This window comes from Cucurbita moschata, unplaced genomic scaffold (genome assembly GCF_002738365.1).
Source record: "Cucurbita moschata cultivar Rifu unplaced genomic scaffold, Cmos_1.0 Cmo_Scf00005, whole genome shotgun sequence".
In the NCBI taxonomy this organism is placed as follows: domain Eukaryota; kingdom Viridiplantae; phylum Streptophyta; class Magnoliopsida; order Cucurbitales; family Cucurbitaceae; genus Cucurbita; species Cucurbita moschata.
Genome location: NW_019268521.1, coordinates 2,742,922 through 2,761,977, shown reverse-complemented (window position 1 = coordinate 2,761,977; position 19,056 = coordinate 2,742,922). Strand labels below are relative to the sequence as shown.

General features: G+C 36.6%; 3 protein-coding genes and 1 pseudogene across 3 annotated transcripts in view; 1 reads left to right on the top strand and 3 right to left on the bottom strand.

Moving 5' to 3' along the window:
- Positions 1 to 258: 258 nt before the first annotated feature.
- On the bottom strand, positions 259 to 2,094 carry LOC111442548 (basic leucine zipper 34-like). The gene is made up of 4 exons (XM_023079953.1): positions 1,454 to 2,094; positions 1,180 to 1,270; positions 975 to 1,101; positions 259 to 886 (listed from the first exon to the last, which is right to left on the bottom strand). Exons 1-4 carry the CDS (start codon positions 2,065 to 2,067, stop codon positions 711 to 713), a joined length of 1,008 nt encoding a protein of 335 aa, XP_022935721.1. The 5' UTR covers positions 2,068 to 2,094; the 3' UTR covers positions 259 to 710.
- Positions 2,095 to 8,608: 6,514 nt separating this feature from the next.
- Positions 8,609 to 10,767, top strand: LOC111442552 (ras-related protein RABA1f-like). Its single transcript, XM_023079961.1, has 2 exons — positions 8,609 to 8,949; positions 9,873 to 10,767. The coding sequence occupies exons 1-2, from the start codon at positions 8,729 to 8,731 to the stop codon at positions 10,303 to 10,305; spliced, it is 654 nt and encodes a 217-aa protein (XP_022935729.1). The 5' UTR covers positions 8,609 to 8,728; the 3' UTR covers positions 10,306 to 10,767.
- Positions 10,768 to 11,576: 809 nt separating this feature from the next.
- LOC111442543 lies at positions 11,577 to 15,694 on the bottom strand (annotated as a pseudogene).
- Positions 15,695 to 16,329: 635 nt separating this feature from the next.
- LOC111442550 (RNA exonuclease 4) overlaps positions 16,330 to 19,056 on the bottom strand; it is a 4,602-nt gene continuing 1,875 nt past the window's right edge. The window contains exons 4-9 of the mRNA XM_023079955.1: positions 18,848 to 18,929; positions 18,467 to 18,575; positions 17,789 to 17,877; positions 17,654 to 17,718; positions 17,484 to 17,562; positions 16,330 to 16,695 (exon numbers count right to left, since the gene is read on the bottom strand). Of these exons, the coding sequence (XP_022935723.1) occupies positions 16,549 to 16,695; positions 17,484 to 17,562; positions 17,654 to 17,718; positions 17,789 to 17,877; positions 18,467 to 18,575; positions 18,848 to 18,929 (571 nt within the window). The 3' untranslated portion in view covers positions 16,330 to 16,548. The remainder of the gene's footprint in view (positions 16,696 to 17,483; positions 17,563 to 17,653; positions 17,719 to 17,788; positions 17,878 to 18,466; positions 18,576 to 18,847; positions 18,930 to 19,056) is intronic.

The following is a 19,056-nucleotide window of genomic DNA, read 5'->3' as shown; positions in this document are numbered from 1 at the left end:
CAAACCAAGCGGTCTGGTCTCTACCTACATGCATCCTCGTTAAGAGTTCTCATTTTTTAATGGAGGCATGTTTACGGGCGAGGAAATTTCTAAGTTCACTGTTATTGGATGAACGAATGCGATATGGAGAGAGTAACGAGACGAGATTGGATAGAACTAAATTTAATGAGTTAATTAATTTGGAAATGCTAAAAAATAGAAAATATCATAAATAAAATAATAATAAAGAACATCTTCACATAATTTGGAGCAGCTAGAGAAGAAAAGCATATAATAAAATAAAGATTCAAACAATTCCTGACAATGTCTGCTGAATACATTAATTAATCCAATTAATAAATCCACCCTTAAAAAATTAAAATAAAACCCAATAATCTTTTCTTTTTTTTTTTAATTAAAAAATAATAATAAAAATTCTATCTTAAAAAAATAGTAAAAGAAAGCCAGCTGTCAGTTGCCCCAACAGATCCACACCGATAGTTATTTCTTTTTCTTTTCTTTTCTTTTTTTTCCATTTTGGGGTTAAAAAAAAAATTATAAAGAGAAAAAAGAAAAAAAAAACATGTTCATCCACGTGTCAACAGGCTGACCGTTGAATATCGAGCTGTCAAGTGGGCCCCACCACGAAACATCCAAGTGGAAATTGGAAGCAAATCACGTGAAGAAGTCCGTCCATTTTGTTAGCATTCATTCATTCGTTCACTCCACAGTCAACTTACAGCCTGCTCCTTCTCCGTCTCAGCCGCTTGCGGCGGAGCACCTTCCCCTGAAGACGGCGGCGCCACCGCCACCACCCCATTTTGATTGCTGCCCATTTTCTTCAAACTTTGTTGGTGGTAAACTTGCCTCAATCTCTCTATTTCTTTCTTCAATGCCTCTTGATGAGCTGAAAAAAAAAAAAAAAAAAAACCCATTTTTTAAAATTGAATTATATATTTAAAAAAAGGGTTTAAAAAAAAAAAAAAGAAAATTACCATCTTTGAAAATCTTATCTTGAGCCAAGGCTGCAATCCTCTGCTTCAGAGCACTGTTATCAACGTTTAGAATCAATCTTTGGTGGTCTAAAAATGCCACTCTTGGAGACAATGCTGATACTTCAGTCTGTCATAATATCCAATAATTAAACTTAATTAATTATGATTAACGATTAATTAATTAAAAAATAGAAATTATCCGTACCTGTAATGAAGTTACACTCCGCTCGAGCTCGGAAATGTATTGTAATTTTCTGACTCTCGACCTTTGTGCTGATTGTCGATTGGCTAAAATTCTAATGACAAAAAAAATAAAAAATAAAAATTCACCCACTAATCATTAATTTTCCTAATTATGTTATAATTACGTAGTGGCTATGATCATAAATTAATTAGAAGGTTATTAAAAATATTGTTTTAAATTGTGTGTGTGTGTGTGTTTTTTTTTTTGGAATTGATTGATTTATGGAATTGATTACCTCTTAACTCGCTTGGGATCAATGGTGTTATCGCCGGCGGCGGTGGAGGACGGCGGAGGTTGAGATAGCTGCGGTAGTTGACAAGGGGAGCTTTCGACCTCACCAGGTTCATTCTTCAACTGATGTGGAGGAGGGGGTGGGTGTTCCGACGGGGTTGTTTTCTCGTCGTTGTTACTATTCTGGTCAGAGGGGGTGGAGGGATTCGACGACGACGGCGGAAGCGGCATGGAAATGTCATCGGAAAACATGGACATGAGTTGGTCGTCGTCAAGGCGGTCGAAGGGAGGAGGAGCATGTAGAAGGGCGGAGGCGGAAGCGGCGGCGGCGGAAGAGGAGGAGTTGCGACATTCATCGGAAAATGGGGTTTCGAGGAAGGCTATGGAGTCGCTAATGGATCTCCGGTGAAGGCCGCGGCGGGCGGTGGAGAAGTCGAGAAAGTCGTCGACCCAGGAGGAGGTATGGTGGGCGGAGGGCGGTGGGTGGGGCGGAGGAGATGGAGAAAAGTTGGGCATTGAAGGTGGAGGAAAATGAGGCCAATTTTGAGGGAAAGATGGTATTTTTGGGGGAAATTGAGCCATATTGGTATATAATTTAAGACACACACTCACATTCATATACAGGGAATTGGGGTTTATAATGGTGCGCTCATAATCACCAATTACACCCAAATTTTACCAATTCAACAGAAAAAAAAAAAAAAGAAATGTGGGCTTAGTGAAAGAATTAAAAAACATGACTTTAACCACCTCCGTGACATGCAGACGTGTACGTGGGATCTCACAATCTACTCTTTTGAGAACTCAGCTCGCTGGCACACGCCCGTTCTAATATCATGTGTAATAGTCCAAGCCCACTAGCTAGTCGATATTGTTTTCATTAGGTTTTTCCTTTTGATGAACTTTCTCTCAGGGTTTTTAAAATGTCTCTGGTGAGAGATCCACACCATTGGAATGTTTATCTAGCCCACTTCCCCTCTCCAACCGAGGATATGTGACCTCACAATTCACCCCCCTCCCTTCTTGGGGCCAACATCCTCGTTGGCATTACCGCCCAGTGACTGGATTTGATATCATTTGTAACAATCAAAGCCCACTGTTTGCATATATTGTCTGCTTTGACCCATTACAGTTCTAAAACGTATCTCCTAGAGAAAAGTTTCCACACCTTTTAGAATGTTTCGTTCTCCTTTCCAACCAATAATGGATCTCACAATTTGTTAGCACTCGACTTTGGTTGTTACCAGAGAAGTCCCATGTCGACTAATTAAGGGTTAAATCATGGATTTATAAGTAAAGAATATATATTTTCGAGCTTAGACCCAAAGTAGACAATGTCACGGGAATATCTTAATGGAGCATTTTTTAAAATTTTACATTGATGTAATTGAATTCAAGACCCCAAAGGCATAGGAAGAGAGGGGGGAAAGTGGGTCACATGGGGGGTGGGATTAGGGACAGCTAGCAACAGCTGTGGGGAGGGGTGGATACAACACAGGCCATTCTTATTTATTTTTCCTTTATTATTTTTTTTCTTAATAATTTTAAAAATCAAAATTCCAATTAATAAAATAAAAATAAAAATAAATGTATATATATATATTTTATATAAAAGGTATCAGACACCACGTGCCGATGTGACCCTTGGCCTTCACATCCCTCTCCTTATCTTTACAATTAAAAGTTAAATGTTTTTATGTTTTCCTATTTTATATTTTAGCTTCCAATTTTATAGTTATTTTTATAAATAATAATAAAAATGTATAAATCTATAAATTCCAACCTAGATGTATACGAATGTCATAATTAATATATATATATATATGTAACGTCCCAGATATTGTCCTTTATGAGCTTCCCCTCAAGGTTTGCTAGGGGAAGGTTTCCACACCCTTATAGGACATCACAATCCATCGAGCCCAGCGTCCTCGCTGGCACTCTTTTCTTCCTCCCATCGATGTGTAATCACCCCCAAATCCACCCCTCTTTAGGGCCCAGTGTTCTTATTAGCACACCGCCTCGTGTCTACCCCCTCTTTATGGAAGAGCGAGAAGGTTGGCACATAGTCCAGTGTCTGCCTCTGATACCATTTGTAACGCCCCAGATCCACCGCTAGCAGATATTGTCCTCTTTGGTCTTTCCCTTTCGGGCTTCCCCTCAAGGCTTTAAAACGCGTCTGCTAGGGGAAGGTTTCCATACCCTTATAAAGGGTGGTTTGTTCTCCTCCCAACTAATGTGGGACATCATAATAAATAAAATAAATAAATAAATAAATAAATAAATATATATATATATATATATATATATATATATATATATATATGTATGTATGTATTTGCTTAATCATTTGGACGTGGTCTCAATTTGAAAGATTATGGCCAATCGAAGGTTTAACGACTTAATAGTAGATATTTTTCATTTGACACCAGAGTAAAGGAGGAGTATATGAATGAACTAAGATCACATCGAATGAGAGAAATCCTGAGAATAAGATACTTAAAAAAAAGTTCAAAAGAATTGAAAGTTGCAATCTATACCCACAAGACGCATCTTCCCAGAAATTTTCTTAGAATGCATGTGAGTGAGGACAAGACATGTTGGAAAAACTCGTGTTGGTTTGTAGGAATAGTCTTCACTTTTAAGAAACAAAGAACATAGATAAAGTGTCCACGTCATAGGTGATGTAGGAGAATGTCGGGGCGATTAGGTGCCTAATTCAGATTCAAACCCTGATCCGAATTTTGGGCATGAGGCGTTACATTGCAAATCCAGTGACCTAATGAACGTACGCGTAACTTCCAACTACGATGCTGAAGAATAAGAATATATCTCAGAAATGACCTGATTCAACAAATCCAACGAACGTTCGTAATAATGTATGTATGTAAGAATGATGTCCTCCCCCATGTGAATTGTTTGAAAGAGCCCACCTTCCCCTCCTTTGCTTTGTCCCCAAATCACACGCACATGTCTGCCTCTCTTTCCCTTTAGCTTCAACAAATCATCATCCCAAGAGTGAAGGGAAAGCCAAAATTAAAACTCTTTTTATTTATTATTTTTTTAAAAAATTATTATTATGGGAAACATTAAAAATAAATTAAAATTTTAAAGAACATAAATCATGATTACATGCTTAAGTACATTTAGTTAATTATAATATACGGTAAAACCCATACCCCAATTTTATTTTAATTTTCCCTATTTTTTAAAAAAAGAATTTATTAAATAAATAAATGGGGTGAATATCATCATCATATGCATAATGCATGCCATGTTCCACGTTTGGAACAATTCCCATAATTTTAGGATTCTCCATATTCTTACATTTTTTTTTTCTTTCCTCTCTATTTTTATATTATTTTTATTTAGATTCACGCGGTTTTTGTCATGTAAACTATATGGGTAATATTATGACTGGATAATTAGCTATCTTCGTATTGATATATTTTATTTATTTAAATATTATTTAAAATATCGTTTACTTACTAAGAATCAAAATAAAAATCAATCACCGTAAATATATTCTTTTATTCTCGAAATTTAGGAGCTAATAGACATTGTTTAGTAGAGCATCAAAAATTAGAATCGGAATGAAAGACATTATAATTAAGATGTCTTTTTTCATAATTTTAAATAATTAGAATTTCGTTACTAGATAATGTCATATTTTAAGAAATTATTTAATATTAAAAATAAAGTTAAATTAATATATATGTGGTACTTGGTCCCAAAAATAACTCATTTTCAAAAGTTTCATTTCATCCGTAATTTTAAAAAAATTTAAAAAATAAGTTTTAGATGAAAATAATTAATAATTTGTTTTAAAAATAGGGTTCTGTTTTAATAATACCCTTCCATAAAAAAAATTTCAAATTATATTTATCATTAATATTATATTTTTACTAACATCTTATAAATTATTTACAAAAATTCGAAATTTCTGAACACTTACAAGTATTTTTTAAATACTTTTAAAAGTTAAAAAGTATTTTTTAAATCATTTTGAAAATTAAATGATAAATACTAGCCGTTTTTATAGATTGAAATTTTTGAAAATTATTTTTGAATTTTTTTAAAAGTGGAAGGGTATTTTAGAGATTTTTTTTTCTAATTTAAGGCTGCTGAAACTTTTAAAAATTTAACATATATTTTTTTATAATTATTTTATTCTAAAAATAATAACTAATTAAAATAAAATTTCAACTTTTTTTTTTTTTTTTTGTTATTGTTAAAAGAACGCTAATCGTGTAACTAATTAAATAAAAATTTTAATTTTATAAAGGAATTAGAGGTAATAAAATAATAGATAAGTAGTGAAAATAAGAGAGAGGGAAAATAATTAATAAATACAAAAGAAAAATTAATAAAAATGTAAAATAATTAGCGAAAAAGGTGGCAATGAGATTCTCCCTTAGTAAGAATTTTCAAATTGGTGGTGGCCCACCAGTCCAAAACATATTTTAGAATATTTTAAATATTTTAATTATTATTCAACGCTAATTAAAATTTAATTTAATAGATTCAAAACAAAGTAAACTAATAAAAAGGAATTTATACTAAGTAATGTATGAAATAAGGATGGAATCAATGCATATGATATAGAACCAAACATACTTATATATAATATTCATTCAATTTTAAATTAAGAAATATATCCAAATTAAAAAAAAAACATTATCCATAAATAAATAAATTTCTTATGTAATAAATAAATAAAATGACGTCAAAATAAACAAAAATCTAAATAGTTTTTTTTTTTTTTTACCAAAAATATTTATTTTAAATGTGTAATAAATTGATATTATTTGAAGAGAGCGAGGAATAATTAGATTTTGTTAATCCCAAGTAGTAGCAATTATCCAAAAATTAAAATTAAAATTTAAAAAAAAAAAAAAAAAAAAAAACAACTCTAATTTAGCTGGGCTGCATGTGCAGGTTAGAGAGAAAAAGAATATTTATAATATAAGATTACCCAGAAGGAATATATAGCACTATAGACTTTAGGCATAAATAAATAAATGTTAATTAATTAATTAATTAATTTAATTAATTTATAATTTTAATTATGGGATCCCAATATTACAAAAGTACGGTACGGGAAAGCAGCGATGGGAACGGCACCGGCATTATTAGCACGTGGGAACACCAACCAAGCAACTCCCAAAACCTACCTTTTTTTTTTTTTTTTTTTTAAATTTAATTTAATTTTTTTAAAAAAGATTAAAATGTAGACATAATCATGTGAATCTAACTTTTTTAAAGGATAAATGTTATGTTTTTAGTCTTTAATCTTTAATTTGTTTTCAATTTATAATTTATTATATTTAACGAATTAATACAATTTATGTTACTCCATCTCGACTATTATCATTCGTGACTGAATTATTGTTTAGTATAACAAATGAGAGGGTGAATATTTGAAGAACTTTTGACCTCGAAAAAAAGAATACGTGTCAATTATCGTTAAAATATATTCATTTTTTAACCGTATTATAGAGTCGTTCATGAAAAAGACTCGTTAATTTCTCTTTATTAGCTAAATATGGTCGAAGATGAATATTATATTTTCCGTATTCGTCTCTGCCCTAAATAGAGGTAAGGATGAGGATTGAAAAAACTTCTACTGCACGTGTCCGTCCTGTAAACATCTGTGTTTACTAAATAACCCTTCCTTTGTCGACATAATTATATCAGATATTCATAACGCAGGGGAAGTACGAAGCTTTATGAATTTATTTCTTCATCATGAGCAATGGGTTTGGACCATCAAAAATGGTTTTGCAAAATCTACGTCGAATTAATGAGTCTTTCAATGGCTTCATCTACTTTATAGGTTGATATGATATGGAATCAATACAAGGGGAATAAGATTCGGATTACCTTGTCGATCGAATATCTCAAGCCAAGAACACTTTGTTTGAGATTCGAATCACTCCAGAAGCAAGATCGATCATGTCTAGCTTCAATGATTCTTGTTGATCAAATATCTCAAACACTTGTTTGAGATTCGAATCACTCCACAAGCAAGATTGATCATGTCGAGCTTGAATGATTCTACATGCAATCTAAACTACATAGAATTGCAAAGAAACTTAGCCATTGGCTAAAGAAAAGCACAAATGCTTCTTTTGATATATCTTCTAAGTCTTAATACAAATACAACATAGATGGCTTTATATAGCCTCAAAATGAAACTATTAAAGGCATTCCAAAAGTTGTAACATTCACACTTTATGGCCATAATTAGCCATTATGTAATTGTAACCTAAAGTAATTAAATAGTCTTAAAATACATTAATGAAATACAATAACTCTAAATTGTAATCCACCCAAAATTTATCATATGAAACTTTATTCTTCTTCAATGTTGCATGAATTGAAATATCTTTTGATGATTTCAACAATATTTTCTTCACATCTTCATTGAAGCATATGTTATGATTGATGTCTCTTGGTTCATATCATAGGTTTAGACTTATTTTTGTCATAAATTCTTAGCATCTATGGAAATATTGAATTAATTTAAATATTAAATTACGCGTGTTGATGTTAGTTATAGTACATAAGACAATTATCTCCATCCGTTTGAGGTATTTATGGTGAAACTAAAAGCAAAAGTAAAGAAGGTTTTGAAATTATGGTTCTGGGCCATGGGGAAGCGAGGTCAAGAGCCCCCACAAGGCCATCTTGGCCAAGGTCGAGAAGGTCGAGGTCAAGAGGCCCCACAAGGCCATCATGGCCAAGGTCGAGAAGGTCTAAGTCAAGAGCTCCCACAAGGCCATCTTGGCCAAGGTCGAGGTCGAGGTGACCTGGTTTCTCCTAGGCGCATCTAAAGCGTATTTCCAACACGAAAAAGATCCTACGAGTCAAGTTCAACTTGTTCCGATCGGGTTCGAAGGAAAAGAACCAAAAACCCTAGGTCAATCTAGAATAATACGTAGACTTGTGGCAATAATGTATTTGCACCACTTAGATGCGTAGAATCCTTTTGTTTTGATATCTTAATAGATAGGCCAAGCCCATTATTAAAAAGCCCAAGCCCGTTATCGAAAAGCCCAAGCCTGTTATTGAAAAGCCCAAGACCGTTATGGAAAAGCCCAAGTCCATTAAGTCGGAGATGAACAATCCATTTCGGCGAAACGTTACGAGTGATCGTCTTCAACAATTTCAAAACCTCTCTCTGATTCTTATGCCTTGGAGCTCCACCTCCTGATCCATTTCAAACCCATCTCGAGTTCTGTGGAAAATCAGAGAGTCATCGGATCCGGCCTGAATAAGTATGGCGGCGTATAGAACGGACGACGATTACGATTACCTCTTTAAAGTGGTTCTCATCGGTGACTCGGGTGTTGGAAAATCTAATCTCCTCTCCAGGTTTACGCGTAATGAGTTCAGTCTTGAGTCCAAATCCACAATCGGTGTCGAATTCGCCACTCGGAGTATTCGGGTTGATGAGAAGGTCGTCAAGGCTCAGATTTGGGATACCGCCGGCCAAGAAAGGTTCGTCAACCACTTCTTTTACTTCCATGATTCTGTTGGATTCTTGGCATTGTCTTGGTGTGGATCTTGATTGATTATTCTATTTTCTTTATGTTTATTGTGATCTAATTCTATGATTTAAGATTTTGATGTTCAACCGAATTGTTGGGAAAGCCGAGAAAGTTGCATTCATAGGGCTTTTAGGTGTGTTCTTCTGTTGTTGGAGATTTGAGAATTAAGTAGCCTTTCAGATATTGATTCTCAGTGGTTGCTTGCTTGTTAAGATAGTGATCGCGCTATTTATCTGGTGCAATTGTAGTTTCCGGGATTACGTATTTAGATACCTTCAGTCTCAAGAAATTCGATACGAGTCTTGGAGTTGTGATTTTTGATCGGTAATGGGACATCACCATTGATATTCAAGTGGGCGCCCATTTCCTAGAGAACTCTGAATTCTCTCTTTAACTAATATTCTGGATCTAATTACAGAAGAATACTTGTGCTGAGACAAAATTTGAACTGCATTGTTATAGAAATTTTAGCAGTAGTGTTTGAATTTTGGCCGAGTTTCTTCATGGATGCCATGCCAACAATTTCTGTATAGATTTTTGCAAGGTGGTTATGTTTCATATTACCATCTGTTCATGATGTGATATTTGTATCTATTTGCTGAATCATAGAAAGTCCCTCCTTACAAGTTGAAGTCGAACGTCTGATGCTCGTGCTAAAATATAGTATACAAGGCTTGTGCTTTTGCGTAGATGGTTTGAGCCTGCTTGAGTAATACTGAAGACTTAGGGTCTTGTAGAGATTTCATGATTTAAACATAGAAGACCCATAGTGAAAAAATCAGTCATTTTCATTTTTGTTTCATTTGTCATGGTTTATCACTAGGGTAACATATGAAACTATTGAATCATCTCTTATATGCTTCTTTTTTCCAGATACCGTGCCATCACAAGCGCATACTACCGAGGAGCCGTTGGAGCATTGCTTGTCTATGATGTCACACGACGCGTGACATTCGAAAATGTTGAGAGATGGTTGAAAGAGCTTAGGGATCACACCGATTCCAATATTGTGATAATGCTAGTCGGCAACAAGGCAGATTTGCAACATCTGCGTGCTGTTTCAACTGATGATGCCAAGGCCTTTGCAGAGAAGGAGAACACATTCTTCATGGAGACATCTGCCCTTGAGGCTCTGAATGTCGAGAATGCTTTTACCGAGGTGCTTACCCAAATCTATCGTGTTGTCTGCAGAAAAGCACTCGAGATTGGGGAGGATCCCGCTGCGTTACCTAAAGGACAAACCATTAACGTCGGAAATAGGGATGATGTTTCTGCAGTGAAGAAGGTTGGTTGCTGCTCTTCATGATATCATCATATGAATATGAGGTACATCATCAAACGAGTAGAAGGATGAGTACATTATGCTATGTCTTGAATTTCGACTCCTGGTCATTTTTTATGGTGCTGGGGAGCTTCTGGGTGGGTTGGATTCATGTTTGGAGTGTTTTGAAATTGACACCAGTTCTTATTGTCAATTCCCTGTGTACTTTCTTGTCCGAGCTCACTCTTTTATATTGTTTTAATTTTTGGCTCATAGTTTTGATTGTATCACAGATTGTTCTAGATAGAGAGATCTGTTAAACTGAAGTTGTATCTAGGTAAATGTTCAGTTGATCAATGGGGGCAGAATTCTTTAGTTTCTCCAAATTTGCTTGTTATGCCAGGAGGAACTTTTATTCCTCCACAGACTTTGCTTGTAAAGCTTTCTCTTCCTCACGCACCGGGTGATATAAACTTCAAGGAAGATGTGAAAAAATTGTTGAATTTTCATTTTGAAGCTATTTCAAGTCATGTCTTTGTAAAAGAGACTTGGAAAATTTAGTAAAAAATATTTGTGCTCTCTTTTATTGGAGGGCTAAGTTTTTTTTTCAATTTTATATGGTTTAGGTTGCATATTTAGGATCATTCAAACTTGACAGCATCAATCTTTGTCTTAGGAATATTTGATCGACAAAGTAATTTAAATCTTCTTGTAGTAATTCTTTATCGTTTGGTATCAAAGCTTTTCTTTCTATTGGTTCTTTATCACATACTTTGATTTAATTTGTGTCGTTAAAATTTGTAACGAAAAGTGATAACCAGATTGGTTTCACGTTCAGTGGACCTATAGAACCGAAAACCAAATCTTACACATTGATGAAGAACACAAGATGCTCTGTATGCTCCCTTCACGTTCAGTGGACCTATAGAACCGAAAACCAAATCTTACACATTGATGAAGAACACAAGATGCTCTGTATGCTCCCCATGCTTTCGCACCCTAGCGTCGGTAGGGACCCAGAGAGTTGCCAGGACCCAAAGAGTTGCATTCACTTTTGGCGTGTTCCTTTGTTGATTTCTAGATTTCACCCCTACACATGAAGTTCCACTCTCCTGTGGGTTTTAAGAGCACTCCACCAATTTTTTGTGGCTTTCACTTTCTGCCTGATTCACTGCCTACATGCCTTGTATGCCCAGTCATTCCAAAGAACACCTGCCCCCACCCCGTCTTATTGCAGCTGCCAGCACGAAGTAAGCCGAGGCTTCTTCCTTGAGTCCTGTCATGATCGTGCACTCAACGAAAGAAAGCGGCAAAAATCACAACAGAATACAAAGAAAGTCCAGATTTCACATGTATGGTTTCCAATACAAAACAACAAAAACTCTGTACAACAGGATTTTCAAGGGCCACTTGGGGAGCACCGAACATCACGCAATGTGCGGTACTCTTCTAGCTGCTGAACCCTACCTTCGACTGAGCCGTTTTCAGGGTGGGCAGGCATTAAATAGAAAAGATTACTCTTCTCGAGGCTCCGCCGACATCCACATTCACAGTTTAAGAAACCAACAAAATAAAATTTAGTTGGAGTCTTAATGTAGTTTTTATGTGCAAGACATTTACAAACGACCAACATAGTTTAAACCGATCATCATAAGATCTCCAATGAACAGCTAAAGCTATCTCCTAACTCAACTGTTCACAACCACCCTAATCACTATTCACCCATCTCGTTAATGCCTCAGATTTGCAGATGGGGCAAACATTTTTTACGAGCAGCCATTGTTTTAAGCAATCAGCATGATAATAGTGATTGCAATCGAGGACTCCGATCTTCCCGTCGTTTAGGGTGTCCTGTAAATCCATTCAGGCCACATATTAAACGGTATATTGCTATCAGTTTAGTTCACACAAAGGAACTCAATTCTCCAGGCTAACAGGATTGATATGATACCAAATATAGTGATGAAGCAAGTAAATATAGTTCAAACAACATTTTAATGAAGTTACCAGGCATATGGTGCATGAAACGGGTTCCTCGTTCCTGGACTCCCTCGAAGATGGCATAGAAATCCTCGTCTTCAGTTGACTCGTAATCGTTTCCTCAGACAACCCAGTCCTGACATAGCCAATCCTCTCCTCTAATGCAAGAAGCTCCTGTATATTGGTATTAAGCGCATTGTTATGTTTAGAAAAGCGAGGTTACGAATGCCAGAGAATGAGAATTCCTTCACCTCATATGACATGTGCTCGATATCCAGGCGCATATCTCTGTATGCATCAGCAAAATCTCCCATATCATTGGAGTTCGAAGCCGAAGCCTGAACCCCTCGAAATGGAACTTCCTATATAAGACAACAAATTACATCAAGAAAGTAATGCAGAATATAAGATAACCAGAAACTTCAGAATAATAGAAACTTGTATATAACATTGGAAGGAATATAGAAAGAACAGTTACATCCTCCTCTGGAACTCTCATTTGAGAAGTTGAACGGCGTCGAAACATCGTCTCTGGGTCAATACAACCTTGATGAGGGTTATATGCAATGCGACCGTAAATGGAAGATCACTTGTTTGCCTAGGCTCTAGCTCCATGAACTGTTGGTGCACGATACCATAAGCAGAACTCAAACGAACCCTTGGTATAGCTGCTGCTGCTGCTGCTTGGGGATGCAAGTGCACCTGTTGTAACGGAATTCGATGACTCGAATGCTGGATCATCATCGAAGGAGGATGCTGAAAATTTGGAGAACAACTCATCCCAGAAATTTCACTATATCTATGAAGACCTGAGCTAAAACTTTCTGAAGAACCTCTAATCCCGTTGTCCCCTGCAAAATTGTGTATTGCTATAAACACCAATGTAGTTTAAACTAAAATTGGCAGCAGAACTCAACAGTATACTGAGAAGTTTGAAAAGAAAAACTCTTAAAGTTCCAGCAACCTAAATGGAAGGGGGCGTGGCGAGCATATCTAAAGAAAAATATACCATGGATAGCGAAACCTGCAGGAGTTTGGTTCCAGGTCCAAGCACTTCGATCGTCAAAGTTAAAGTTTACAGGTTGGTCTAACCGGAGAGCATTGCTGGCTGGCTGAAAGGGCTGAACCATTAAGTCTCCTCTAGTCAAGTGGCTAGGAACATGGCCATGTACAGGATTAAAAGGTCCATTCAAAGACTCAGAGCTTGCTAAACTATTGGGACCCTGAAAGTTCACAGGGACCCCTTCAGAAAATCTTCTCTTATACGGAAATCCGACCTCCATGAAATGACTATTCCTTGCATATGCATCTGCAGGGTTTCCAATCAATCCACTTCTAGGAGATGGGAACTGCTGAGTACCATATGGTGAGGTCAGATACGAACAGGGATTGCCCGTAGTTGCTACCTGTATATCTTGAGCACGTTGGATCCTAGAACCATTGTATCGGTTCACTCCGTAGAGTATGGCACCATTAGCATGCTCAGGTAGACGTTGAACATCAGGATTCATTGAGTTTCTTGAAGCTGTAACCATCGAATGGCCACTCCAACGCGAGAAGGCTCCATGGCCCGAAAGAGAAAGCTCAGGCAGAAGACTTGGTTGATCTAATTCCAGATCCATTGTTGGAGTTGTATGACGAGGGAGACGTGTTCTGTCCCTTGTGTCCATGGAAGTGCAGATATACCTGCTCTTAAACAAAAAGTATATGAAAAAACAGTATTTTGTCGAATGATATTAACAAACAACATAAAGTTCAAATACAAGTACAGATTCTAGACATGCCAATGGATATGAATTACACATCATGGAAAACTTGCACATTGGCACAACGCTTCCAAGCACTAATACGAAGTAAAGATCAGCACAGCTATTGTGAAGAAAAGTAGTGGCAAAAGGTGACATGAGCATGCATCCAAAGAGAACTTAAAAATGCATTAAAATGGAACTCAAGCCCAACGCTAATAGATATTGTCTACTTTGGAATTTTCCTTTCGGGCTTCCCCTCAAGGTTTTTAAATCGTGTCTGCTAGGTAAAAGTTTCCACACCCTTATAAAGAATGTTTCATTATCCTTCCCAACCGATGTGGGATCTCACAATCCACCTCCCTTCGGAACCCAGCGTCCTCGCTGGCACTTGATCCCTTCTCCAATCAATGTGAGACCCCCCCCCAATCCATCTCTTTCGAGCCTTAGCGTTCTTGCTGCTACACCGCCTCGTGTCTAGCTCTGATACAATATGTAATAGCCCAAGCCTACCGCTTGGGCTTTCCCTTTCGGACTTCCCCTCAAGGTTTCCAAAACACGTCTCCTAGGGAGAGGTTTCCACACCCTTATGAAGAATGCTTCGTTCTCCTCCCCAACATATGTGAGATCTCATAGGAACTCAACCAAATTTGTCCTTTCACTCTAAATATAAGCGACAAAGAAGAATACGTTTCCACCATACCCATAGGATATTATGAATTTACACCACCTTGGGAATATCTTCATTACTCCAGCCACAAACCCTTTAGCCATTTTCGAGATCCATTCGAGATAATCAGCAGGTTTTTTGACTTTTCAACATCCAACAATCCCCATTTCTCTTCATCTCAAGATGTCTATAAAATCATCCTATCCTTATCTTCAATGCCTAAGATCACTATGCAGGAAATATTGGGAAGAGAAATTTTTATTTCAAGAACAAACAAACTACAATGCAAACATGAGAAGATTAAAAAGAAGGAACAAAAAGCGCAATCAAAGAACAAAAAGTTAAAGTTTCACCAAACTCTCAACTTATATGAGTAAACCAGGTGCTTAAAAAAATAAAGTTCAGTCAATAAAACCAACTTCTGCTCAAAGTCTACGCCAAAATCACGAAGAACTTGACATTAACACTATTTTAGTTCAGCATGTACAATGCATACTAAAAAGGCAAAAACAATTCAACCCACAAAAAGGTTTCAGAAATCCCATGAATATGGCTTTCAACGAAGCAATCTTGCTTCTTACACCCATCAGAAATGCAAGTAAGGAACAAAAATTAAGGGGGAAAATACCCAATACTCAAACCATACGGTTCATATCTAAAATCAAAAGCTACTTAGCATGTTCACCAATTAGCGAGAAATCGTCAGCAAACTCCAACAGTCCCCAAGAAATCAAACAAAGGGTATGCAAGAAATCGACCTCAAAGATGAAGATGATCAGTGATTAAGGCCAGCAAGAGGGGACAAGCAGAGATACAGTCGCTAAAAACGGAGAGACGAGCGCAATGGGAGAAGGAACTCACAGTAAATGGGGTGTGATCGGCGCGAGAGAGAGTGTTGTTGAGAATTTTGAGGGTGGGTGTTGGTGAATTTAGTCAATCAATGGCATAAAAACGTCCCCATCGATTCCGCATTTCTCTTCCACAATTAGTTTTCTGATTGGACTCTGGCAACTGGTTTTCTTCTTCCCCAAATTTTTTTTTTTTTTTTTGTAATTTACTTCAGAATATGTCCGAAAAGGCATATCTTATCCGTTCATTTAACCATCTGCCTTTTTCTTAAACAAGATTATGGTATGGTTGAAAAAAAAAATTAAATTTTGTATTTTGGGTTGTTTTTCTAGGACCCAAAAAAAAAAAAAAAATTTTAACTCTTAATCTCCAAGGAAATAAGCACACGTTGATTACCGTTTATCGTATATTAACTTTTAGATATGCATTTATGTTGTAACCGAAATCTTCGGATAATTCCGAATCTATCAAACCTCTATTAATAAGTCCACGTGGATTAACGGAGACCATCCTCCAAATCTATCAAACCTCTATTAATAAGTCCACGTGGATTAACGGAGACCATCCATCCAATCACATGTATGGAGTAAAAAAGTAAAGTGAGTACACTCTACTCGAGAGGAGAAACGTTGTAATCTTATAGAATAATGTAATATTTTCCAAAAAGATAAGAATATGATTTCTATTAAAACGATAAGTGAGAAACTTCCCGTAATTGTGATATAAGATCAAATGAGAAGGTATTTAGTGCACTTTAACGCTATAGTAGCTTACTTCTATATCTAACTAGACCAAAATTAGATCAATACGAGACGCGTGCTTGTGTTTGAGATTAAAAGTTGCTTTACGATATTAAGTTGACGTATCCGTACAATATTAGTAACCAGTAGTTCTTGAGCTTGAAGATCAAAATTTGGCCAAGAACACAGGCCAATGGTCTCACTCAAAATAAAGAATGACTATAATCTCTACTCAATTCTACAGCAGCAAGTTCCACATTTTTGTAAGATCTGCATCAGATTAAGATATTAGGAGTTTGATCGTTCATTCAACACCACCTCCATCCTTGGATTTCTTCCTTGGCTTGCGTTTCTTCTGCTTCAATTTAAGCTTTACTTCAGCTTTGACACTCTTTTCCCACTCCTTACTTTTCTTTTGATAGAGCAGCATTGCAGAACGAGCATCTTCTACCTACAAAACAAAATTCAGCCAAATTTTCACAGATCTTTCAAAACAAAATGTCCCATGACAGAATGGTAAAACATTTAAAAGGCCGATCTGAATAAAATTTCTTGCAAGCTGTTGGCATCGATAGTAATTGTGATATCCTACGTTGGTTGGAGAGGAGAACGAAGCACCCTTTACAAGGGTGTGGAAACCTTTTCCTAGCAAGCAAACGTGTAATGGGGAAGCCCAAAAACTTTTAGGGGAAGCCCGAAAGGAAAAGCCCAAAGAGGACAGTATCTAGATGAGCACCAGTTCCGCTGTGTAACTTTGAAAGATGCGTTTTAAAGCCTCGAGGGGAAGCCCGAAAGGGAAAGCCCAAAGAGGACAATATCTGCTAGCGATGGGCTTGGGCCGTTACAGTAATAGAGGAAGCTTGAACGATATACAGATTCCCAGAATTTGCAAAATCAGGTCAGACATCACACGTAATTTGCATCGAGATGGGAGTCCTTGCTTTTGGTGGTCATGAATCTTAGGATGAAAACAAGTAACATAGCTCGCAAAAACTTCGGCTAGTTTCACGATAACGGCTAAACCCTATTATATTTGGTTGTCAAGAAAACTAGTCGGGTATAAAATCCTAAGTAGGTTGTCATCATGGCTTGAATCCATTCTCTCTAAGCCTTTTCATTTTTATGACCGTAATTGACCACTACATCAACTCATGTTCGTTAATCAATACCCAGAGATTTCTTTGGCAGTTTAACAAAAGGAGCTAAAAATATAAAGGGTGAAAAGATCAGAAAACTAACAGGACAGTGCTCCCCATTTTGAATCTCAACGCCAAGAACCTCAGCTGCAAGATGGCGGAGGGCTCTTCTACATCCTCCCCTGTGTCACCAAACATTTGAGAACGGATATTTTTCGAAGTAGAATCGAACGGGTTGAAGTTATAAAGTTCAATGGGAAGCAAAATTATTACCTCTGGAAGAACTGATACTCGGAGGTATCTCTCACATCCTTCTTGGGATGACTCAAGAGCAATGCCTGTCAAAAGAACTTTACTTTAACTGTTCACATTTATACTTTAAACCATAAACTACATTAATCCAGATACCTTAAGATCATTACGCAAGGCATGGCCAACAAGAATCCTTCCTTTAATCAATTCTGCCACTCTCTTCTGGACAGTTGGAAAATCCTTTGCTGAAATTGAAAAATTAAATCGATTACGTCAATGATATTACGAAACCTAAAGTAAACGTAAAAAAATGTAAATCCCAATTGGAAATCAGAGGATGAAAGACTGATTGAGCGCAAGGAACTTAAAAAATCCAAATCCCAGGCCATCTTGTTGAAAGCAAGGGGCAAAGTACAATACCCTAAATTTACTTTTCAGTAATCTACCTACTCTGAAACAGCTCAAGCCTACCGCTAGCAGATATTGTTCTCTTTGGGCTTCCCCTACGGGGCTTTCCCTCAAGATTTTAAAACGCGTCTGCTAGGGAGAGATTTCCACACCCTTATAAAGAATATTTCGTTCTCCTTTCCAACCGATGTGGGATTTCACACTTTCACTTCCCTCTTAGTACCTAGCATTACTTTCCTCAGAGATAATTGTACATAGCTAGAAATCAGGCATCCTTGTAAACACTCCAAGGAAACAGATGATTCCAATCTCTTCCCTAGAATGCTTTTTGTTAGGTAAAGATGTTAGGTAGCTGAGTACTATTGTATTAAGACATGCAAACATCCAAATATACATATTAAAAGAAATAAGGAAAACTAAGGTCACCTTTCCTCAGGTCGCAGGGTCTTATGCCACTAATTTCAGTCCGAAAGTCAACCACACGCTCTATAGGACGTACAAACTCATCGTATATAACATTCCCCCATTTGTTTACCTGTCATTAATTGGCAGTACTGTTAGCAACTAATAATATATAAAAGTTAAACGTCACTCTTTGGTGCCCCAAGAAGCAGCTACATATGACAATGAAAGTTTTAACTATCAACCCCTCCAAAAAGACAATAATAATAATAATAATCCATCCACTCTCCTGATTGAAGGAGGTATAAAGAGTCTGCCTCTGCACGTGTATGCTAAAAAACCAAATACATGGATACGAATAACAGGTGCTCAAATTCAAAAAGGATTGGATGAAAGACTGAATACCACTGTAACTCGTCCAAGGGCGCTTTTGTTACCTTGGCCCACGCCAACCATTTCACAATCCATAGCTACTACATCTGTAAGACTGGCAAAAGTTTGAAGTGAGTTAGTCGTCAATTCTTTGAGCTAGACTTCCAAAGGAACCCAGCTATTTATTCTAGATGTTTCTTCTGATTTTAACCCCGACGAGTTCAAATAAGATTTTTTTTTTT

Excerpts from the sequence above, each read along its gene's own strand:
- LOC111442548 (XM_023079953.1), bottom strand. The coding sequence starts at position 2,067 with ATGAATGTGAGTGTGTGTCTTAAATTATATACCAATATGGCTCAATTT. Across the intron at positions 1,271-1,453 it reads GATCCCAAGCGAGTTAAGAG|AATTTTAGCCAATCGACAAT; the intron begins GTAATCAATTCC and ends TTTTGTCATTAG. Across the intron at positions 887-974 it reads AGATAAGATTTTCAAAGATG|CTCATCAAGAGGCATTGAAG; the intron begins GTAATTTTCTTT and ends TTTTTTTTTCAG.
- LOC111442552 (XM_023079961.1), top strand. The coding sequence starts at position 8,729 with ATGGCGGCGTATAGAACGGACGACGATTACGATTACCTCTTTAAAGTG. Across the intron at positions 8,950-9,872 it reads GATACCGCCGGCCAAGAAAG|ATACCGTGCCATCACAAGCG; the intron begins GTTCGTCAACCA and ends TCTTTTTTCCAG.